This window comes from Rhipicephalus microplus, chromosome X (genome assembly GCF_043290135.1).
Source record: "Rhipicephalus microplus isolate Deutch F79 chromosome X, USDA_Rmic, whole genome shotgun sequence".
In the NCBI taxonomy this organism is placed as follows: domain Eukaryota; kingdom Metazoa; phylum Arthropoda; class Arachnida; order Ixodida; family Ixodidae; genus Rhipicephalus; species Rhipicephalus microplus.
The window spans coordinates 314,001,609-314,026,874 of record NC_134710.1 but is presented as its reverse complement, the minus strand read 5'-3'; the positions used below and the strand labels follow the sequence as shown (position 1 = coordinate 314,026,874).

Genomic DNA, 25,266 nt, shown 5'->3' with positions numbered 1-25,266 from the left:
ACTTTTAGGCGCATGTTTGGCGTCACGTAGCACGTGAACTTATTATGAGCGGGCTGCTGATTAATTGTCCCTCTTATAAAACCTAAACGCACCAAGCCTGCCAGTACGAGACCCTCGTTAAATGAAAGAAGGAAAAGAAGTGTATACCTAAGGGCTCATTTTTCGGTGTTTTAACACAATATTAATGAGATCTAAAAGACAGTAATGCCAAGGAATCTACAAAGGAAGTTATTAGAACCAATGGAATGTAAATAATAAGAAGAAAAGTGGATAAAAAAATAACCAGCCGTGAGCAGGAATCGAACCTACGACCTTCGAATAACGCGTTCGATGCTCCAACCACTGAGCTACCACAGCGGCCTTCCCCCCCCCTCTCTCTCTCTCTCTCTCTCTCTCTCTCTCTCTCTATATATATATATATATATATATATATATATATATATATATATATATATATATATATATATATATATATATATCGGCACAAAATTTGGCATCGCATGAACTCCATTCCCGTCATGTATGAGCTACGAGCTCCACGAAAACTTTGTCCAAGGAAATTTTGAATATCTCGTGTTTCTTGGCATGCACCAACCATGCACAGCACACGGTCATGTGGCAGTTCGTCTCTATTGAAATGCGACCGTCACTGCCGCGATCGAATCCAGGGCGGCGCCAGGGATGTGCATGAAAGGGGCTTGAGCTTTCCCCTCCAATTTCAGTCTCCCCCCCCATTGTCCCCCAAAAGAAAATATTGTACCACAGTCCATGGCTAAAATCTCCGCTTTTTTGTCCCCCCCCCCCACCCAATGAAGAAACTCACTTTTATAATATATATATATATATATATATATATATATATATATATATATATATATATATATATATATATATATATATATATATATATATATATCAGTAATAGTCACTAAGTCATTTGTTGTTAACCATCACTAGCATTGCTGACCAGGAAAGTTTCCTGTGCGAAAGTGCAGGCTCCCTACGTGTTCTTCGTTGATCTTCACACGTGATCACTCGTAGTCAAGGAGCTTTATTGCTTCTTCTAAGATGCAGTGAATAGCTGCTGAATGACATGTTGCTGAGCTATGTGGTGCTTACTTATGGTCATTTAGATGTACAAAGCACACAACCGCACGAAAGAAAAACATCTGAGAGTTACAGTTGCTATTTAGATATTGCACTTACCGAGAGACACGAAGGCGATGTACATGAGTACCACTGCCAAGCTGCCTCCTAAGGACACCATGCCAACCACCATCATGAGCACGCAACGCTCTACTTTTTCCCGTATGCTGTTTAGAAAAATTAGGACACAGCCATTCTCTTTCCAGTCTCTTGAAACCAAGGGAAACTAAGAAATAACTTAAAGCTTATCAGCACAGCTACAACATTTTTCAAGCTGTGCCCGCTTACTCATCGGGAACTCATAATTTTTTCAGTAAATCAAGTCTAAATGAATGTTTGAGTTACCTAGAACTGGAAATTGAGTTGTTTGAATTTTACTCATGGTCTAAGGTTTGAAATGTGGCAGCTTTGGCTGGTTGGTACGAAACAGCGCAAACATAATTCATAAAAAATATCGTTTGTACCATTTTGTCTGTGCCTGTTGTGTGCAGTTTTACACCTCGCACCTTGTTGCACTCACTTTATCTGTGACGAATCACAACGGTGCTCTGCTGGGCACCCTGGTGCACCGCTTTGTCCAGTCATTGTCGCGCCTGATTGCCCAAGTGTGCATCAGTTTGATTTCTGGCCATTAGATTTTCCTTAGCCTACGAGAGTGATGACACCAATGATGCCATTCTCCTGACATACTCCTTTATGCGGCCAATAGTTTAGCGGCAGGCTCTGCTCTCTAACAAGGTGAAAACAATCAATGAAAAAGAAAAACGACCGGAGGCACGGAGTAAGTTTTCTGAAAAGGAGATGCTAAACAACCACAAAAAGGCCACTGTTTGAATACTCCAAGAAGGAACTGGTGCTGAGTTCAGGCAACGGCACCAACACAGCTTTTTTTTCATTCTGTTGCTGCCAGTTTAATCTTATTGTGTATAAGTCGTTGCGTGATGTTTTTTTAAGGTCACTGTTTCAGAGAAATTAACCCGCCTCATTTTTGACTGCTGCGTCTTCCTCAAGAAGACTTCGTGACAGGACAAAGTAACCGTCAGGTTCTATCTTTATTGTAGTGTCCTCAAACTCCTACAGAGAACGAAGAGTGCTTTGGGGGTGTGCCTCAGACTAACTTTAACCTCTAGAGCATTGTACAAGCACCTTATCGTAAACCATCGAGATCACGAAACTATATATACTCATCTCGTATTGATACCTCGCACTCGACAGCTACTATTCAAGGTGATTCAGTAACTTTCTACGATTGTCACACTACAGCACGCATTCGCAATCGTCGACGAAAGAGCACCGCGATAAGGAGAAGTGAACGAATAATTGATTTCTGTTAAAATTGTGTGCCCCAATGATCCGTTTTTGCTCCGCTTGCTCGACCCAGTGCTCAACCCACTTGCTCGGCCCGACTCATGTCAACGCTCTGGCTCCGCGCGTCTCCTCAGCCGGCGAGATAAGGGAAACTCCTCTGAGCTCTTCGGTTCTCAAAACATTGGAAACTTTTTTGCAAATGGCCCAGCCATTCAATTAAGCTGTTTAAAAAATGTTCAGTGCTCGGGCCCGCGCTTGCATTGGCGGTAGTGTAGCTACAAGGTATGAGATTAGACTAAAACCACCGTGAAACAGTTTTACTTTTTTCATAGCGTCCTAACTACACTTAACCTGTTTTTTATTGTTTTTTCTACCTTTAAGACTGGAAGCAAAGTTTAGATTGTCATTGATTAGCTGATGCATGAACCTTATTCTCAGAGGATATCTCAACCACGTTAGTAACAAGCAGTGATTGCAATGCATTGGGTACTTACAACTGGGACTCATCTCCAGCTGGATATATTTGAAGGGAAATCCCATCTGCAATAAAACACAGAAAGAGAGTATGTGGTAGGCCCGTGTGCCCAAATTTGGGTGCACGTGAATGATCCTCAGGTGGTCCGAATTCCCGGAGCCCTCCACTATGGCGTCTCTCGTGATCATATGGTGGTTTTGGGACGTTACACTCCACATAGGAATCATCAAATCAATCAGATACAGTGTTTTATTACTCAATTATAAGGGAAAAAGTGAGTGTTCTAAAGTACAAACACTCCAATTTAGGGCTAGGATATCGTAGTGATTCTATTTCAACGTTTTTCCTTTACACGCTTTTTTCTGTGGTTGCACTGGTGCTCAGCCCACGTCGCCTCTGCAGTCAACATGCGTACGCAATGAGTAATACGAAAAAGTGAGCCATTACACACTGTGGAGGTAATAATATTAATTGCTGGGATTTATCACCCTAAAACCACCATATGATTATAAGAGACGGCGTAGTGAATAGCTCCAGAAATTCAGACCACCTTGAGTTCTTTGACACGCACGTAATTATAAGCACACAGGCCTCAAACATTTCCACCTCCATTGAAAATGCCGCCACCACGGCCGGGATATGACCCCACAATTTGCGGTTCAGAAGCCCGGTGCTTTAGTCACTATAGACCACCATGGCGTGTCACACTGTGAACGTAAATGGCCAGCAAAGCTTCTTAGCGCATGACACAAAGATGGCATGGTTGAGCCCATTTTGGCATGAATGACCATTTGGCGAACGTTCCTATAAACGTTGAATCATTTTGCACAGTCTATCATCAAAGATCGACGACGACACCAATATCGAGGTGCGCGTTAAGCGACGCTCCCTCACCGAGCCCGCCGACAATACTGCACTCTCCACTTCGCGAAATGCGTGCACGTCTTTCTTTTTTTCCCTAAAGGTGCGTCCACGCTCTTGGACAAACCAGCTAACAAAAAAAAATTTACACCATCTTCCGCTAAAGCGAACTATGTGTAGATGCGAAGCAGTGGGCGCTAACGCTTACACTGGAGGTGGCGTTTACGGCGCCTCGCAACTCGGCGTGGTGCAGGATGGAAACCTCTATAGGTACAAACCACGCAGTGGTGGACTGATGTTTTTTACTGGAGCATGTCAGTATCTGCTAATGGGCAATTAGAGACAGAAGAATTTGATTGGACTCTGATTGTCAGTCCACATTTAAATAACGCGCACGCTTCGAATGTTTAATTTTCAACAACGCACAGGAGAAATCTCTCGCTGGCATTGCTTGGAGGGCAAGATGACGTGCCTATGTATACGTGGTGGACAGTGGACGGTTGTGCAGTTGTGGATGGTTGGACAGTGGACGGTTGTGACGTGCTTATGTATACGTGGTGGACAGTGGACCGCAGCGTCTGCTAGCGAGAAACTCACTAACAGACGCTGCCTGCATCGGCGTTGCGAAGTGACAGAGCGGAGAGCGTAGGCAGCGCCTACGCTTTCCACTTTGTCAGCCAGATGCGCGTAATCCAGCTGTTCCCCGCCCTTTTCTCTAGCCCTTTCCTGCTCTCGCCCCTCGCCAAGCCTTCGCGTGTGCTTCGCTGTCATGGGGGAGAGAGCTCTCTCCTGGAGTACGTCAAGACGGAAATCATACGAAGTAATTTTCGTTTAGTTGTGTACAGATGCGCGGGGTGGTGCCTTGCTTTCCTCCTCTTCACCATGTTGGCGGTCACGCTTGCTCTGTATATCGCGTTGCTGTTCGTGGTGCTATGCGGGCAACCAATGGGGAAGCGTCACTGCAACGCTTCTAGATGCGATGCGCCGTGATTGATTGATTGATATGTGGGGTTTAACGTCCCAAAACCACTTCATGATTATGAGAGACGCCGTAGTGGAAGGCTCCGGATATTTTGACCACCTGGGGTTCTTTAACGTGCACCCAAATCTGAGCACACGGGCCTACAACATTTCTGCCTCCATCGGAAATGCAGCCGCCGCAGCCGGGATTCGAACCCGCGCCATGCGGGTCAGCAGCCGAGTACCTTAGCCACTAGACCACCGCGGCGGGGCGATGCGCCGTGATGTGGTAGCTGCGTTACTTCGATCCACAAGAAAGGAGCACGAAGTAACAAATTTTACAGACGGGCGATATTGCAGTGGGAAACTAGTCTATCGCATCTCCGGGGGAATGTGCTCGGAAACACGTTTGGCGGAAGCTGCGTGACCCCTCATGCCGTGGCATGAGGGGTCATGCATCACGACCAATCCCTGAACTAAGATGAAGCGAGGCTCCCATTGATAAGCGCGTGTTTGCACTGGATTTGAAATAAAGGAGGCGTTGGCATAAGTGAGGAGAGAGAGGAGACGGGACGTGCATGCGCAATAGGGGTGTATATGCTGCGCAGCAGATGGCGTAGCGGAGAGAGAGGGGAGAGGGGACGTTGGTTTGCAGAAGTTCCCAGCGTCGGCGTTTCGAAGCGAGAGAGCGGGGTTTGGACGTTCATGCGCAGTAAAAGGGGTCACTACGCAAGCGTGATTGCCCTCGACCCTAAGCTCCTTCGCATATAAAACCAAGCCAACACAGATTTTGTTAAGTCACTTCACCTATACACAACATTGAATTGCTTAAAAAAGGCACTTTTTGGGGCAACAAATGCTAACTTATCTCAACATTGGATATTTTTATTGCTTTGTTAATCGTTTTTATTGCCTCCAGGCACGCGCATGTTTTGGCACGACACGCACGCGACCACTGCTGGTTTGATTATGCTCACGCGTGGATGGTTACTAGAGAGCGCACGCACCGCCCGAGAGGGAGCACGGCTGTGCACGGCTGTACGGATGCGTACACTACATCTCGGCTTTTACGTTGCGCACGCTACAGCCATTGGGTACCTTAGCACATACAGTTTCGTAAACTTAGGCGACTCTATGTCTTATCAGTTGCTCTCGCGAGATCTCTCCCTGGTGAGACCACGAAAACCAAGATGGCCGTGACCAACAGCAGTATAAGCAGCAGTGCGGTCATGGCTGCGAGTTAATCCCACGTGCATTTCATGATTGCCCTCGATTTGGAGCTCCTTGCTTACGTGAGGAGCTTGAATCTGTTCGCAGACACCGTGCAATGAACGTTATCGCTATGAAAATGCCGGAGCTGACATGGATGCCTTTCAACGCCCGGAATGTGCGCAGTTTCATGTGTCATATCTTGACTCGTGCCACTCTTGTCAACTACATTTGAAGATTGTAGCTAATTACCTAGTAACTAGGTGGTGCCAAGAAGCGCTCCAAGACGACTAATACTATAGGAAGCAGCCTCAGCTGTATCGTACGTAGTGCGCTAGCCGTTACACACACACACACACACACTCTCTCTCTCTCTCTCTACTGGTCGGTCAAGTCCGATGAAAATGCGTTAACGTATATCCTCCGCTAGAACGTATGTCACACGCTGAACGCTGAACGTATGTCAAAAGGCTTCTTAACGACGACCAACGTACATCACTTACCGCTCGATATGACATTGGCTATATCCGCCCAATCGATCAATCAACCAGATGATAGGCGATTAGTTTTATTGGTGCCTTATCCCGTCGAGTATTTCTTTTAGCCTACTCTTGGCGACATTCGCGCGGATGCCTTTCCATATGCACGCTGGCAGCACTGCATCTATTTTGTAGTATGTTCTAGACATGTGTCTTTATGGGACAGTTGTCAACCGGTAAAATGCCACAGGGTGATACACCTCGAGATAGGAAAGTTGATAGTTTATATTTGTTTGCTTATTTTATATTTTGTGCACATACCACTCAGTAGCTCGAGAATGAACTTCGTTTATTTATTACCTGCATAGTTTAAGAGGAAAAAAATATTCAACTTATTTTGTACAGAAGGACCAATTTCGTCCCTTGTTATTTCCGAAGATTAACTATGGTATAAAAACACGAATATTAGCTTTATGAAGACGATATCTTTCTCTCATAAATATACAGGTAATTAAGAGTGAAGAAGCATTGTTTGAAGCTTGTAGGCTGAAGACATCTGTTCCTGAAAAATGTGTGAACAGGTTACATTTTTTTAGGGTACTCAATTTGAGATTGTTTCTTCCTAAGCTAAAGCAGCTAGTGTTTCATAACTTCGTCACTTTTTACAACATGATGTTTTCAATATTGTCTGTGAATTCCGTTACTGCACCTCAAAGACATAATTTTATATATGGCCTCAAACTTTCAAATTCGTCGACAGTAAAGCCTACTGAAAAATCAATATTTGAAAACCCCATCTGAGAAGTTTCTGAAAATCTCACAAAACGTCTTTTGCAGACAATAAAAACACTATTGGAAACATATTGCAGCATTTCATTTGTACAATAATACGGATGGAATTTCCTGCGCTTCGAACTTGCACTTAACGATAAACGAATGAGAAATCAGGCAAAAAAGTGGTCTTGAGCTTCTGAGTTGTTTGAACTAGACCATATGTACTGAGTAAAAGCAGTTTTGGTAAAACGAAATGACCGTTTTGAGCGTTCCGATCTGAAATACCTCAATTCGCCTTTTACAGCTGAGGCTTGAGCCCCCAAGTCATCGGCACCTGAGTTGCTCACCTCAGTTATTTGAGGCAGCTATTACAATCATTTAGTGTTTTGGTTCAGTACACTTAAATGGAAATAGGCTCGCAAGAGGAATTACTGAAGCATAACGAATACTAATATTTAGTAACGTTGCTGCCGCCTCTTTAACCTGAACGCGGTTTGGCGTCTCCTTCCCTGTTCACCTGCTCTACAATTTCATGTGCGCCCCCTCTTGTAGGCAATGTATGATATCATAGTACTTCTACTACAGAAAATGGTAAGAAATCTGTAATTTTACCGGAACATAGATCAGTGAAGCCGAGCAAAGCACGAAACCTCACTCTCCCACCTAAGAGCGGCAAACTAGGGAGTTATTAAGCCGGTATCTGAAATGATTTTGTAGAAGACCCTACAGCTGAATGACAAAATGCTCTATGCAAATGGAGATTACCTAGAGAACATTAGTTACTTTGAGATTGTTTTAGTGCATATTTTTGCCACGTGTTGCGAACCTATGTTTTCGGTTCGTTTGGTCAACTTCACACATCGATGCAAATCATGGTCGTGTTTTTTCAGTGTTAATCGCTGCTATAATTCATCTGGAAAAAAACAGCGTTTTGAGCAAACCATCGTGGCTTTTGTTCAATGAATTCATCATCTTAAGAGGGGATAGGGGCGGGGGGCATTTCAAGTGTCCAGGTACTATTTTCCATGGACCTATGCTGGTGTTAGAACATTTTAGTTCATCGCGTTGTCTGCAAATATGTACGGATTGCCTTGAAGTGTGTCATTATTTATTTCACATCCGGCATTAAAGCTGAGTGAAGTGCGCCAGAAATGCGCTTTACATATTTACATAAAATTATTCCTCAATGTGCTAACTTTGCTTCTACTCTGTAAGTATGGTCCTGTTCGAACGACTCAGAAGCTCAAGCCCACTTTTTGTCAGTCCGATTTCTCTTTGTTCTCATTTGTTTTTCTTTTAAGTGCATCTTCGAGAAGCTGGAACGTTCACTCATAATGTTTTCCCTACAAATAAAAAACTGTGATGTGTTTTTTAATAGTTTTTTTATCATCTACGAAAAATGTTTTATGAGATTGTAAGAAAACTCCAAGATGGGGCTTTTTAAATATTGATTTTTAAATAGGCTTTGTTGTCAAGAAGTTTGAAAGTTGGAGGCAATTTATACAACTATGTCTTTAAGGTACAACAATGGCAATGACACACAATGGTGCAAACATGTTGTAATAGGTGTCCAAGTTATGAAGCACCAGTCGGTATAGCTTAGGAGGAAAAAATATCAAATTAAGCAACTTTTAAAAGAATGTCACCTGCTGACACATTTTTCAGAAACAGTTGTCTTAAGCCTACAAGCTACAAGCTTACCCTGTATGGTCGCTATCACGATTAATACACGCATGTCTGCTCTATCGTATGTCACGAACAGAGTGTAGAGCGTGCATTATAATAAGGATCATACTTTAGAGTAGCTTCAAACACAAACACCAGCAACACAGGAATAATAAAAGCCATGGGTGAACTTGAAATAAGCAATTTACTTAGAAAGATATTTGCGAATTGGGCTGCGGACGCCACATTTTGAAACGACGCACCTCGCTATTCTTGTCATTCGCTCTTGCTAACGGTCACAGTTTGAAGTAATGGCACGTTTATGTTTGTACAAGTGACTTAGTGTGCTATTGTTGAAAAATATTATAAATAATTACAAATACAACCTCTGATTTCAACGACAAACGCTACAGTACAAGCCAATGGGGTTCTTCTGTCTTGTTTCTGCCCTGTTGACCATTTACAATGTGCAATTATTTGGTTCCTATGAAATTGATTCGTAGCTATAATGCGATGCATTGAAAACTATTCAAGCTTACTTTTAAAATGACGTTCATCCGCCGTGATGGTTTAATAGTTATGGTGCCCCAGTGCTGACCTGAAGGTCACGGGATAAAGTCCCGGCCTGGGTGGCCACAATTTCTATAAAGGCGAAAGTGCTAGAAGGCCCATTTGCTTAGATATAGGTGCGCGCTAAAGAACCCCAGGTGATCTATATCTTCAGAGCCGCCCTCCCCCACTTCCCTATGCAGCACCCCTCGTAACAATATCATGGTTTTGGAACGTAAAACGACAACGATTATGAATATTATCATAGATATATTCGAGATCCAAGATATTTCTGAAATATCGGGGTGCTTTTAGAGTTCCTAACATGTATATCACATGTTACGCTTTCTCTATTTCACTACATCACAAGTTAGAAATGGTACACTACGCGCTATTATTGCAGTACACTTTTTGGCGGCGCCCTAATAACTGCGTTTGATCCCACAGTCAGCACAAATTCTGGACTCTCGTGAATATTGCCAGACTCAAGTGGTCAATGCTCGAAACCTTTGGGCCAGCTTACAACAAGCGCTACTGCTTCTTCGTTGTGCAGAATACTTACGCCACTTCATTTCAGATAGCGGGCAGCTAGAAGCGTAGAAGACAAGCTGTCGATCAAACGAAATTCTTGAGGTGGGGTATTTTTTCGCAGTAGGCGATACGGAAACAATTTGATTGCCGTTGGGTTCTTACTAGCTTGGATTGTTGGCTTCCACAGTGACGTATGCCCACTGCGGTTCTGGGTGGAACATAAAAGGACAGGTATACCGGCTTAGAGAGAGGAAACAATGACGGGAAATCAAATAAAGATTAACATACTTTTTAAATACTACTTGACAGAGAATCACCTTTTTAAAATTAGAATCGTTTCATGACTATGACTTCATTGAAGATAAAAAGAGAGTAATTCAACGCGGCAGTGGGTGTGTATGAACAACCAACTGACTCACCAGTCAACTGATTCATTCAGCGCAATAACCGCTCCTGGTAACAACCCGCTATAGTGGTCTAGCGGACAAGGAACTCGGCTACTGACCCGCAGGTCGCGGGATCAAATCACGGCCGCGGCGCCCGCACTTTTGATGGAGGCGAAAATGCTTGAGACCCGTGTGCTTAAATTTAGGTGCACGTTAAGTACACCAGATGATCGAAATTTCCGGAACCCTCCTCTACGGCGTCTCTTATAATCATATGCTCGCTTTGGGACAATAAACACGAACAATTATCATTAAAAACTTATCTACTAAAAATAAACTCAAACAATTGTTATAACTTCAAAGCGTGTAATGAAAGTCAACTGATGCGAATACAAAATGTAAAAAAGGAGTATTTTTGAAAGTGAAAAAAAAAACAACGACCAAGATTTAGCGCAAGTGCATCCAAACATAGGAGACTTGAGCCTCATTTGGCTATCATATTCCTGTAGTGGCCTTACTAACTGAAATCTTATGACTAAAAATCTCGAAATGGAATCGAATAAAAAACTTATTTCAGTCCTCCAGGACGCGCTGAGCGCGTAGCGGACATCTCCCACGTAAAATTTTACTTTCTTCCTCGCAATATTTCTCCCCTATAGAGATATCATACTTTAAGCTACTTTCAAACTTCGCATGTAAACCACAAGAGTGGAAGCTTGGGCTAGTTGGTGCGTAGTCATATTTGCAAGGTGTTTCAGCGCGCGAACAAAGGAAAAAAGGACAGGGTAGACAAAAAGAGCGCTGACTTCCGACTAACTTTATTTCGCACAGTGGCAAGAATTTATACGTCTGAAAAAGAAGATTACAGAGCATGAAGGTAAAAAAAAAACAAGCCCGATCTACACACCAGTAACAGCACGTGTGACAGGTCCTCTAATGCCTCAAAGCCCAGCCAGGTAATCACGTTCAGCCTAGGATAAAGCAACCCATGAAGTGCTTCCGCATTTATCTTCTAGCACGTGTATTTTTTCTGCTTCGATAATTTCTCGGGTAAGTTGCTCCCTGTGCCTTGCCAATATAGAGCACTGATCAAAGAGGGGGGTGCACCCACAATCTCGGCAATGAATGCCAAGATGCCCTTGTACCACATTGTGCACATTGTTTCGGTGTTCTCGCAGGCGGTCGTTTATGCACCTGCCGGTTTGACCTACATGGACGCACCCACACGTCAGTGGAATTAAGTATACGACTCCCACTGCGCATGGGACGTAGCATGTCCTGTGCGCGACAGAGCACGCGGCAGAAGTTGCGCGAGGTGTATTTACCCGTTTGCAAAGCTTCTGCAATTTTGCGGTGCTGAAAAAACAACAAGAACGTTGGCGTCTCGAGCAATCTTTTTTAGCCTGTGTGAGACGTCGTGCACGTACGGTAGTACGACAGGCCGGCTCTTTCTGACGCTGTCGCGCTTATCTGGTTTGTTGCCTCGCTTCACGACAGTGACCAGCTTTTCCGCCACTGAAACGAGAACGTGTGCGGGGTAACCGGCTTTGCTGAGGCACTCCACTTGTAGAGCAAAGCTGCGTTGTACCATGTGGGGGCAAGACTTCTTTAAGGCGTTGGCAAGGCAGATGTTAGCAATGCCCCGCTTGACCAATTTTGAGTGCGCTGAGCCGAAAGGCAGAAGTGGCTTGACGCTTCTTGGTTCAAACATCCAGCAAACATGTCGGGGTTCTAGCAAAAGCTTCAAATCTAGAAAATTCAGGTTGTTATCAGTGGGTGATTCATACGTTAAAACTAATGGTTTCAGGCACTCTCGGAAAACAGTCAACACGTCAGAGGAAATGGTGTGAAAATTTTGACTGTCACATTTCAACAACACTAAATAATCATCAACAAAACGGCAGACTTTAAAAACCACAGAGTCATCAAGTTTCTTTGACGAGACATGATCCTGATGTGCTAGAAATATGTCACTGAGAATGGGTGCCAAGCATGAACCAATACATACTCCACTTTTTTGTAAGTAGCTATTGTCATCCCATGATACAAAAGTGGCCTTCAAATAGATGCTGAGTAACTCTAATAAGCTGCTGTTATGAATTCCAGTGCGCGTTTCAGCTGCAAAAAGCTTAGCCTTGACTTGTTTTTTTCTTCAAAAACGCACAAAATTGACTGCCCTTTGCGGGTCATTGTAACAGAAAGGGGGACCTGGCAAAAGTCGGTAGCACTTTTCTTGCAAGAAAAGCTAAAAAATTTAACAATGGACGACCCTTTTTTAGTCAAAAACTCTGGCGCGTTTATTGACATTATTGGGCGAACTAACACAGGACTCCAGGCAATGTCTGTGGATATTAAGGACTTGTATTACTCTTTGCCGCACGATCAACTACTAAAATGTGTAGAGGAATCCATAGACAACTTCAGATCATCAGCGTTCCAAACGCGCACTGGAATACATAACAGCAACTTATTAGAGTTACTCAGCTTCTATTTAAAGGCCACTTTTGTATCATGGGATTACAAAAACTTTTTACAAAAAAGTGGAGTATGTATTGGTTCATGCTTGGCACCCATTCTCAGTGACATACTTCTAGCACATCAGGATCGTGTCTTGTCAAACAAACTTGATGACTCTGTGGTTTTTAAAGTCTGCCGTTTTGTTGATGATTGTTTAGTGTTGTTGAAATGTGACAGTCAAAATTTTCACACCATTTCCTCTGACGTGTTGACTGTTTTCCGAGAGTGCCTGAAACCATTAGTTTTAACGTATGAATCACCCACTGATAACAACCTGAATTTTCTAGATTTGAAGCTTTTGCTAGAACCCCGACATGTTTGCTGGATGTTTGAACCAAGAAGCGTCAAGCCACTTCTGCCTTTTGGCTCAGCGCACTCAAAATTGGTCAAGCGGGGCATTGCTAACATCTGCCTTGCCAACGCCTTAAAGAAGTCTTGCCCCCACATGGTACAACGCAGCTTTGCTCTACAAGTGGAGTGCCTCAGCAAAGCCGGTTACCCAGCACACGTTCTCGTTTCAGTGGCGGAAAAGCTGGTCACTGTCGTGAAGCGAGGCAACAAACCAGATAAGCGCGACAGCGTCAGAAAGAGCCGGCCTGTCGTACTACCGTACGTGCACGACGTCTCACACAGGCTAAAAAAGATTGCTCGAGACGCCAACGTTCTTGTTGTTTTTTCAGCACCGGAAAAATTGCAGAAGCTTTGCAAACGGGTAAATACACCTCGCGCAACTTCTGCCGCGTGCTCTGTCGCGCACAGGACATGCTACGTCCCATGCGCAGTGGGAGTCGTATACTTAATTCCACTGACGTGTGGGTGCGTCCATGTAGGTCAAACCGGCAGGTGCATAAACGACCGCCTGCGAGAACACCGAAACAATGTGCACAATGTGGTACAAGGGCATCTTGGCATTCATTGCCGAGATTGTGGGTGCACCCCCCTCTTTGATCAGTGCTCTATATTGGCAAGGCACAGGGAGCAACTTACCCGAGAAATTATCGAAGCAGAAAAAATACACGTGCTAGGAGATAAATGCGTAAGCACTTCATCGGTTGCTTTATCCCAGGCTGAACGTGATTACCTGGCTGGGCTATGAGGCATTAGAGGACTCTCACACGTGCTGTTACTGGTGTGTAGATCGGGCTTGTTTTTTTTTACCTTCATGCTCTGTAATCTTCTTTTTTAGACGTATAAATTCTTGCCACTCTGCGAAATAAAGTTAGTTGGAAGTCAGCGCTCTCTCTGTCTACCCTGTCCTTTTTTCCTTTGTTCGCGCGCTGAAACACCTTGCAAATATGACTTCGCATGTAAGCGGTAAGAAATGTGGAAATAAATAAACAAAAATAAATACATGCTTGTTTTGTTTTCATAGTATATTGGCTAATGCTTAAGCCTTTAGTTCATCATACTTTTTTTTATCCGCAGGCCGCACTTCTTCTTTGCCCTGTCTGACACGTCATAGCTTGTGCCACGATGAGGCGCGTGGAGTGGTTCCTTTTGCATAATGTCCAGAAGACCAACAGCAGTCCCCGGAGCCTCGAGGTGCCTTCACTCGCTTCCTGCAGCTTTACGTCCACCATTACGGAGCCGTCTTTGAGCCCCCCCAAGTCCATGCGCAGGGCATCGTTTCCACCGCCAGTGACGCTGCACACGCTACCGGGGAGCCCACTGCGCAGGACGGCCAGCTCGCATTCTTTCCATTTCCTGCCGTGTTCGCCGACCGGGATGCTTCAGGAGTCACCTCGATTCACGCCCACCCCTCCCAGGCGGTGCGAGACCGAGGCCAACATTGCGGGTATCAAAAAGTATGGTGTGCTTCATATCGTGTTCTATCTGACGAGAACGATTTGTCGTTGTTCGTTCTTACCCACCCTGATAGCTTAGCACGTAAAGAGCCGCGCTTCTAATCTCCAGGACGCAGGTTCGATACCCAGCCAAAGCAACAGCATTTTGATGGGGACGAAGTGTGAACTGCTGTGTGTTAGATTTACGAGCTCGCTAAAGAACCCTAGGTAGTTGTGCTTTATCCGGAGCCCTCCCCACTTTGGCGTGCCTCATTTTGTGGTTCAGTGGCTATCACCCCAGTAAGTATAATCATTTTTTTCTCTTTTTCAAGGTTCAAAAAACGCAAGTGATAAGTTTGAAGGGTCAATTCGTCGGCTAGTTGGCTGAACATATATCGAGAAAAAGCGCGAAAGACAACCCCAGTAAAGACACACAAACAACCACAGGTAGCACTACGCGTGATTGTGTGTGAGACCTTATTTTCCTGGTCTATCAGGCTGTTTCCCTGTCATAAATGTGACTGTGCGTTGTGTTGGTCGTGGAGTACTCGGTTAGTGTTTTACAGCGAAAGCTGTTAGGAGATCACAACTCGGCTCTCACGAAGCACCGCATTTGTCCGCCGCCGCCGCTGCCGCCGCTGGTGTCCGTAACAACATCGTGCGAAATTGAGAAAAAAAACTAGTACCAAATGTGAGACGCTGTACGAGCCAGCGCGCAAACGGGACGCTTTGGTGGCTGACAACAAAAGAGCATTTATTGAATCACTGTAAGGCCGAGTAAGAGAAATGGCGCTAGTGGCGCTAACAGTGTCTGTGACGCAAGCAGCGACGCCAAAGGCCACCTATCCCTTTCTTCCTTGAAAGAAGATAGCTAGACTCAGCACTCTTCAACAAAGCGTCGTGGCTTTTGGCATTTTCTGGTACTACGCCTTAGGAATTGGGGTTGTGGTCCCGGGGCAGTGGCAATGTAGTTGCTGATGAGCTGTGGGCTCATATATGCTCTCGATTGCGGTGGAGCTCTTCCCCATCTTCATTGTCCACGATGTACGACCTCGGTGTTGGGTCTTCGTAGACTACTATCGCTGGATACCACTCAGAAATTCAACTGTTAAACACTGTAACTTGGGATCCAGGATGTAAACATGCTAGGTAGGTCTCTTTTACAATTACTGTAGCACGTTTTTTGCCACTGGACGATCTCCTTGAGTCTTGCCGTTCCTTCTTTGAAAGCACTGTCTTAGGATCTAGTAGCTTATTGTGAACAAGCAGCTGAGTCCTTGTTCTTTTACCTATCAGTCGCTGTACTGGGGACTGCAATACCTTGTCGCTCGGAGTGTATCTATATTCTTGTAGGGCATTGTAAAACCCTGCGGACCCATAGGCAGTCTTATTAGGAAGTTTCTTTGCCCATAGGACGGCTCGTTCCGCCATTCCACTGGACCATGGATAGTGAGGACTTGATGTGGAGCGCTCGATGTCACACTCACTCATGTATTCAGCAAGTTTGTGGCTGTTGATTGGTGGTCAATTGTCGCTGATGAGCTTACGAGGTACACCATTAGTAGCGGAGACTACTTGGCAAAACATCATGACGGCTTCAGTGGTAATGTGCTTCAAGCGTCGAATCTCAAAGTAGAACGAGTAGAAGTCGACAATGACCCCATATTCCTCTCCCTCGTGACAAAAGAAATTGATGCCAACGGTTTGCCAGGGTTGTTCGGGTATTTCGTGGCTTATCATCGGCAGTCGTTGGTTCCTGGGATTATGTTTCCTGCACAGTGAACATCAATCTGCTTTCTCTTGAATGTCTGCTCACATGTAAGGCCAAAACATTATATCTCTGGTTCGTTGCTCAATCTTTTTGCTCCTCCATGGGCTGCATGCAGGAGGTCTAGGACATGGTTGCCCATGCTGCTGGGAATGATTAGTTGGTTGGATCGGAAGATGATATCATCTTCAACTTGGATCTCGTCACGGTACGGCCAGTACGCTCAAATTTGTTCAGGGACTGACCTTTTGTCCTCTTGCCATGTCATACTCACATAGTCCTTCAGGTTACATTGGCAGTTGTCGTGACTTGTTTCACGGTTGATCTGCTGCAGTTTTTTGGTGGAGACTGACAACTCTTGCACGAAATTTACTTAGAAGTGTTCTACTTCCGCTACATTTTTTGACGGAAACCGAGACAAGGCATCTGCTATAAACATCTCAGTTCCTGCTTTATATATTATCCAAAGCGAATACTTTTAGAGTGAGTCGCATTCTTTGCAGACGCAATGGACACTGGTGAAGCGGTTTTTTGAAGATCATCTCGAGTGGGTGGTGGTTCTTTTTCACATAGGCAGTTGTGAAATCTGGTGCATGTTATCATCTCCTTTTCAATTTGTGTATAGTTTTCTTGTGCTTCTGCTAGTGAGCGAAAAGAATAAGCCAAGGGGTGTGCGTTCTGCAGGACGACTGCTCCTTATACTCCATGTTGGCTAGCATCTACTTGTAGCACAATCGGCTGTGCCTTGTCGTAGTATGGCAGGACCGGTGCTTGTGACAAAGTTTTTCGCAAGCTCTTAAAGCTTTGTTGCGGCGCGTCTGTCTACACCTATGCGTTGTTCTTCTTCAGTATGTCACGCAGTGGTGCACTTATCTCCGACGTGTTCGGTATAAATCTGACAAAAAGGTTACTATTCCCAGGAATGTATTGAGTTACTTGGTGTTCTCTGGGACTTGAACTGCGAGAATCGCTTCAGTTCTTTTCGGGTCAATCGAGATTTCTTGTTCGGTCTGCTTGAAATATAGATAGCGTGATTCGGTTTTGCAGAAGTGACACTTGGCCTCGTTAATCTTGAGGTTTATTTCTTGGCACCGTTGCAAAACATTTCGCAGACGTCTTTCGTGCTCATCCTTATTTGAACCCCATATACTAGTATGTAATTCATGACTACGTCGACGCCATCAAGACCTTCAAGTGTTTGATGCATTGCTTTCTGGAAGACTTTCCGTGATGTGTAAATTCCAGATGGCATCCGTAAAATCGGTATCTCCTGTAGGGCGTGCTCATGGTGCATACGTACGAGCTGAGCTTGTCAAGTCGCATTCGCCAAAGTCTAGTGGCAGCGTCCAGAGTAGAGAAGTACTTGGCAGAGTCTATCTTAGTCACAACATCTTCAAGCGCCGGCATGTGGTAGTGCTCTCGCTTGAATGCGTTGACAAGGTCGACATAATCAAAGCAAATTCTTGTCTTTCTTCACCCCAACTACCATTTCATTTGCCCATACAGTCGATTCAGTGACAGGCGTGAGGACTCCATTTGCTTCTATTCTGTCTAGCTCGGCCTTGAACTTTTCATGGAGAGCTAATGCAACGCTACAGGGGGGCTTGACTAGGCCTTGAAATTCCTTGTGTATGTTCATGTGGTAAACTAAACCACGTAGCTCACCAAGACCTTTGAATGTGTCAGCCAATGGCTTTGCCACTTCATAAAGTTGGTTCCCTGTAGCTGTGAGTACGGCCACAAGTTGGATGAGTCCTAGCTTCTGAGACAGTTCACCGTTGAGAGTTGTTGGCATGCGTTCTTGCTCAACAAATAAATGTGCTTGAGCAGATCCGTGTTTGCTTGTAGCTTGTAGGGTAACTCTGCCCAATGCATGTTTCTTGTGCCCAAACAATGTGTTAGGCAACGTGTTGCTTGCTGTTGTTTGCGTGCTTGTAACTGCTTTCAGTTGCTTGAGCAAAATCACAGAACAGTTCGCTCCGGTGCCTCAGTTGCATAGCACTGGCTTGCCATCGATTTCAATCTCGGTCTTCCGAACTCACTCGTTTGCACGTGGGTATACGAGATAGCATGAATAAAGTAATTTTCTTCGCATCTGAGGGTATCAACGTTTCAAGGGTTTATCTTAATCGCGTTCCTTTTTTCGGCCTTTTTTGACCAACAGACGCTCGCGAAGTGGTTGCGTTTCTCGCACTTCATTCATGTCTTGCCTTCTGCGAGGCAGGACTGATTCTTGTGGAACTCGTATCCACATTTCATGCCTGTTTTCTCGTTTTGGACGAGGTTGACCTCTTCAGGGCAGTCTGGGTATTTGTCGGCGTTGCCATGACTTTCTTGGGTCGTTCTGTGTATCTATTCTATTTGCTCCTAGCTTCGTTCTCTCGTGCGACAAATTTCGACGAGCTTGGGAAAATCTAGGTGGTAATGAACTAACTGGATTTGTAGATGTTTGTATTTTCTCCTTGGATGATGCGACTCTTCAACATTCTCTCTTCAAGTAACCCAACCAGCTTTCGGAGTTCTGTGAGCCATTCATTGAAACTCTCTCTCTCGGTTTTTGATCTCTTGTGCCAAAAACGAAGTCGTGGCACGCGAGGTTGGCGATGGGCTTGCAGCGTTGTTCAAATTTCTTAACAGCTTGCCTACATCATTACGGTCCGCTTCGGCTTCAAAGCTAAACGTGCGGTTATTCTTCCGCCCCTGTTCCCCAATTATGACGAAAAATGTTGCCGCTTGAACTTCTTTCGGCTTACCGGAGAGTCCATTCGCAGTGGCGTAGAGCTTGTAGTCGCCTTCTCAAAGTTTCAACGTTAAGCAAAGATCTTGCGTCATATGCAGGGGATTTGTTGTTTGGAGCAAAGACGTCATTTTTCCTGTACCCATAATAAAGATGCACGGGTGGGTAGCTGTCCGGCGAAGGCTTCTGGTTAGGTGGACAAAGCTGGGACTACTTTGTCGGTCTTCTGACACCATGTTAGACACTGTACGAGCCAGCGCGAAAATAGGACCCACCGATGGCTGTCAACAAAAGGATATTTATTGAATCACAGTAAGGCCGAGGAACAAGCAGGATTTCGAACAGGCTACTCAACAATCGTCCACATTCATACTATCAACCTGGTAATAGAGAAATGCTCACAATATAGTCAACCACTACACATAACCTTCATAGATTAGTAGAAGGCGTTCAATTCAGTAGAAATATCAGCAGTCATGCAGACGATGCGGAATATGGCCGTCAACGAGGGTATAAATGTCCTGGAAGAAATCTACAGGGAATCAACTGCTTCACAAACAAAGCAACAGAATACTAATCAAGAAGGATGTAAGGCAGGGGGATACAATTTTCCCAATGCTATTTACCACGTGCTTACAGGAGCTTTTCAGAGCCCTCGAATGGGAACAGTTAGGCTTAAGAGTAAATGGAAAGCACCTTAGTAACCCGCACTTTGCTGATGACATTGCATTGCTGAGTAACTCAGGGGAGGAATTGCAACACATGATTACAAGATGAGACAAGGTAAGTAGAAAAGTTTGGTCTTAAAATTAATCTGCTGTAAATGAAGTAATGTACAACAACCTCGGAAGAGAACAGCGCTTCGACATAGCTAATAGTGCAATGGAAGTTGTAAAAAAAGACTATGTCTACTTAGGACAGGTAATGACTTCGGAGCTGAACCACGAGACCGAAGTAACTTGAAAAATAAGAATGGGGTGGAGCACATTTGGCAAGCACTCTCAAATCTTGACAGGTAGATTGCCAATATTTTTCAAGAGGAAGGTATATAACAGCTGAATCTTGCCAGTACTTAGCTACGGAGCAGAAACCTGGAGATTTACGAAGAGGTTTCAACTTAAACTGAGGACGATGCAGCGAGCAATGTAAAAGAAAGTGGTAGGTGAAACTTTAAGAGACAAGAATAGAGCAGAGTGGATTAGAGAACAAACCGGGGTTAAGGATATTATAGTGCAAATCAAGAAGAGAAAATGGACATGGGCCGGGCATGTAGCACGTGGACAGGATAATCGCTGGTCATTAAGTGTAACTAACTGGATTCCTAGAGAAGGCATGCGGGTTAGGGGGGGACAGAAGGTTAGGTAGGCAGATGAGATTCAGAAGTTTGCGGGTATAAATCGGCAGCAGCAAACACAGGACCAAGAGCACTGGCGGAACACGGAAGAAGCATTTGTCTAGCAGTGGATATAGTCAGGCTGATGATGATGATGACAGGTCTCCGCTGAGAAATGAAATTTGGCAAGCGAGTGATAAGGCGATGTGAACTGGGCCCGATTGTGCTAGTCTACTCTACTCTTAAAGTCAAGCCTTCTGGTTATTGTTTTTCTTCAAGTGTATGTTTGCACGTTGAACATACTTTCAAAACAGCGCACGACCACGCAGACACAAGAGAAAGAAGGACAACTCACAGCCTGGTTTGTTAGGGTGTTGTCACAAGCTAACCCAGCAGTCCTTCTGCGTTTGCAGCACCTTTCATTTGTTCAAATGTTCACAAAATGTAATAAAAAGCACATTGTATTTACTATCCACTGACGTTCTGAGCACTGGCTAGTCCGCCTGTAGTTCAGTTCACAGTTTCTTATGTACACTAGGGAAAATCTGGAGAAAAGTATCAGCACAATCAATGCGTCACAATCAGTGCTTTATCATATGCTCTTTTTTTAGGGGCCGCACACAATCGCGCGATACATATATAGCACGACCATCAGTCAAGTGTGATGTCTCTACCTTCGGGCACTAAAATAAATTCTAATGCGTCAGAAAATACTATGTTGGATCAGGTCCAACAAAGCTTGACGTTCGTTTTTATTCGAAACAAGAAATCGAAATATTCAGCACTCAAATTATGGCCGAGATTAAGAACGACCAACCTGGTTCGAACAAAATCGACTGCAGTAAGCTACTTAGGACGATCTAAGACCTTTCTGCATTTTTTCTGCATAAGATTTTTTGTGTTCATGACCCCTCATTAAATAAAATACGGCATTACGTTATGCCAGTGGCGATCCTTCAATTTTGGTGATTTGCGCGCTAACGCAGGAAGACGGTGAAGACGGGCGACTCCTTGCCTCAGCTTCCGTTCCAAGGCGTCACTCCAGTATACTCGGATTGGAACGCCTCGACTTTCAGCACACAGGCCGAAAGGGCGAAAGAAAGCAGCACGAAGACGGAGCCGCTGACCATCTTCAGCGACGGCGCACGGCTGAATGAGTATAGCGCTACTGGCCAATACTTACTTCATTATTTCCGCTTGCGAAGAGGCTTACCATAGTTGCGCGACGACTGGTGCTCCAAAACAGGTGCGCAATTTGCGAGATATAGTGCGTCAGCTTTGACTTTTTAGAATAAATTAAGTTAATTATTCGACGAGAACGAAAACGCTGAGACGTGTCATCACGTCGTAAAACGAGATAGCTTGCACACAATTGCAGTTATATTCATTTGTGTGCAATGACATATTCTCATTGTCTAGGGCTATTTAATAACTTATATTGCGCGAAGTGTAAAATAAGAGTGTCCGGCCTCACTGAGATCAAACGTGGCAAAATATTAGTAGAAGATTAGGCTTGAAAAGTTAAAAAAAAATCACCTTCGATGCCACTAATTGTAAAGCAAAATCCCAAAGGCCCCTGTTCTGTGCGATATTGGTGCACGTTCAAAAACAGCCGGTGGTCGAATCTCTCATAATCATACCATAATTTTGGAAGACAAATACAAAAAGTTATAGTAATATCTTAAGACTGCAACTAGTGCTAACTTGGAGAAGACAAAAACGAATGTCGATATGTTGGTTCATGCGGCTTGACTTGCTCGTGAATCTGTCTTAGTCTCTGGGCATTTGTTTGATGGAAACATGAGCTGACGCGGTGATTGTCAAAGTGATATCGTGTCACCCACTTATTATTCCCCTGCGATTAGGTGGCCATCGCCATTCCTCGAACACTGATAAGCTCCCTACAAAAACAAGAATTATCTAAGAACACTTCAAGATTTGGCCCATTCCACTTACATACACCATGAGTATTCGGAAGACATGTCATAGCACCGCATCAGTGACAGCATTTCTCTCTGGAATAATTATTTTTAAAACTTAAGTAAGCTGCGGCTTACACGCCACACGCAAAAAATTAAAAGGATAAACACAGTATGAATTTCTATGATGAATCACTGACTCAATTCGGGGTCAGAATTTTCTGATAAATAATAGTTCTTTTCCTTCTATTGATTCTACCAATTTTGATTCACTCATATCAATGTGTGGCCAATATCAGTAAAGTCTGAGGACTGCATCTTCGTTTCTAACCGATGACGAAAATCTGACAGAATACAGACGTGTTAATGCGTTAGAGAAAAAGATTCTTGATGGCTAAAGTCAGGGAGCTTATTAAGTGTCCTAGTGGAATCAAATACAGTGATGTTCACGTGAATGTGACTTTGCATCGTTAACTAGAAATTCTCACTTTGAGGTATGTATCCATCTTAACACATTTCAAGGTGAGCTCAATCAAAACAAGTTCTTCTAATCCGCTATTCCACTTTTTCTGTGGTTGCAGCAGTAATAATTCCAGGCACTGGTTCAGCTGGAAGTTTGCTCCTCGCTGGAACTGGGCGGTATTTCTCACCTCGGTGGCGGCACTCATCACCTTCATCCTCGTCTTGGTCGTCATAGGCACCGCCCTCAGCGCACGTAAGATGCGCTGTAAACGTCAAGCATGTTCCCTCCGCACTTTCCATGTCTGGCGCGACATAATATAAAGGTTTCCCTCGGTTTTAGGCGCACGTTAAAGTAGCCTTGCAAAACTGTTCCTAGCAACCATTGAATGACCTTATTAGTGGAGATACTTAAACCAGCCAATGGCCATGAGTTTCAATGTAAGGCATGGTCATTTAGTTATATGGCATAATTTGTAAAAAAAGTGGGAGCAATTTCTAGCTTACTTTGATTATTCCACATTCCAGGCCACGGACCATGCTACAACATCTCGCTATTTAGATTTCAGGGACATTGATTACCAACCAATAGCGTTTTTTTACCCTGCTAGAAAATTGCTGCAGGGCCACTTGTAAACAACTTCAGGAAGTCAGAATTGATCTGGAAATGTCCACTGTATACAGTGTACCCCATAATTGTATAAATGTTCTAGCACATTGTGCGTTCATCGGGAAACCGCCCCTGGAAACATCCGGTTTAGCTTGCGTTTGCATGGTTTTAGCGTTTGCTGCAGGCCACGGCTGCTTGTGTTCCGGTGTTTTATGTGGATAAATTGATTTCCATGAAGCGCTGGCAACTCGAGCACAGCTGTTTCAAGCCAGAATGCAGTCTACATGCCTGAAATAATCTTATATGCTAGTCAAAACGTTCCATTTTCTGACCGATGACGATAGAAAGAGGTCTTGCATTGCAGCGATCACACCAGAAAGCTGGATTCCTACGAAAAGTGCGTAGGTTTGTTTTTCCGATTTCATTAATGGTTATGTAAAGCTCAGCGCAGACTAACGACACAGAGGCGATACTCAGACGTTGGACTAGTCGAAGGCCCCTCGTTACCGGGAACGCATCAGTCACTGTTGTCTTTCATCCGTGGCAGATAAGTGTACTGACGCGGGAAATTGGCAGCAAAACGTGGAAGCTAGCACTGAAAATTCATCGCAAAGGTGTTTATTTTATAGTCTGAGCTATATCAATAATGGGCTTTGTTCGAAACAAACGGGACACAAAGTTGCCGCGTTTAACATTAATCGCTGCACAGTGTACGCCACGGTGTCCACGTTTTGTTGTCGTTGCATTTGATTTTTTCAAATGCGACGTGGGTGAGTCGGCTCTCATCTGTGCGAGCAAATGACTCATCGTCTAACTTTCGGCCACCAATGAACATCGCCGCATCCAAGCTCATTTAACATTTGGATGTGAAGATGAACTGCCGGCTTAGGTAGGTTCAACTTGAAAATTTGGTTCATGAATAGCTTACTTGTGAGTAAAACATAATAGTTAACGTGACCTTGCAGCCACAGTTTACGTCATCACATCAGCAAATTTTATAAATTCTTAGTCACACGAACACTTCGGATGGCGAGTGATTCCGATCGCCGCTGATCTCTTTAAAAAGGGCCCGGTGTGACACAGGTGCAGAAATAGGTGTTTTATCCAGAGGCTGTGTGCTTAGACGAAAATACAAATATGTTCGGGGTTCAACAGAAGGAAAGTTTTCAGTTCTAGTCGAAAACTGAATTGAACAACTTCCCTTTACTTCTGCACATCGATGATGTGGTTGCGCTTTGAAGTAGTGGACAGGGAAAAGACAGGTGTGCGCTGTCAATTCCCGATCCGCGTCTTCAAAGCGCATCCACATCATCGACATGTAGAACCAACTGGCCCAATTAAGTTCGCTGACGAGCTTGTCCTGCAAGTTATGCGTTTTCTGCTTGTATAGACATGACCATTATCAAAGGTAAAATGGAGCAGGGGGCCGCGCTTATCGGAAGGCCACGATAGATATCTTGCGCGGCACACGTCGGCAACGCGAGCCACGTTACCTGCAGCAGTGGCCGCGCCTGTGCCTGCCGTGCGCTACGTTGAGCCCCTTCATGTAGCCGCTAGGCGTTGCTCCAAACACATCCAAAGGAATGCGCCAGAAATAATAGAGCAGAAAATTCAAACACACCCCTAAGACACCGCCGAAACCATTGAAAAAGCATTGCCGGAGGTACCGCACCGGAAGTCTAGCGGGGTAGGCCGTTCGTCACGAGCCGGTTTGTTTACAAACACCGAAACTGTCTATACAGCCACTAGACATAACCATTCTTCACAGTCTTTATGTCCACGTGCTCTTCCGGGTT

General features: G+C 44.5%; 1 protein-coding gene across 1 annotated transcript in view; it reads right to left on the bottom strand.

The window, feature by feature from the left end:
- LOC142775311 (uncharacterized) overlaps positions 1-1,279 on the bottom strand; it is a 29,399-nt gene extending 28,120 nt beyond the window's left edge. The window contains exon 1 of the mRNA XM_075876653.1: positions 1,207-1,279. Coding sequence (XP_075732768.1) covers positions 1,207-1,279 — 73 coding nt within the window. The remainder of the gene's footprint in view (positions 1-1,206) is intronic.
- Positions 1,280-25,266: the final 23,987 nt, after the last annotated feature.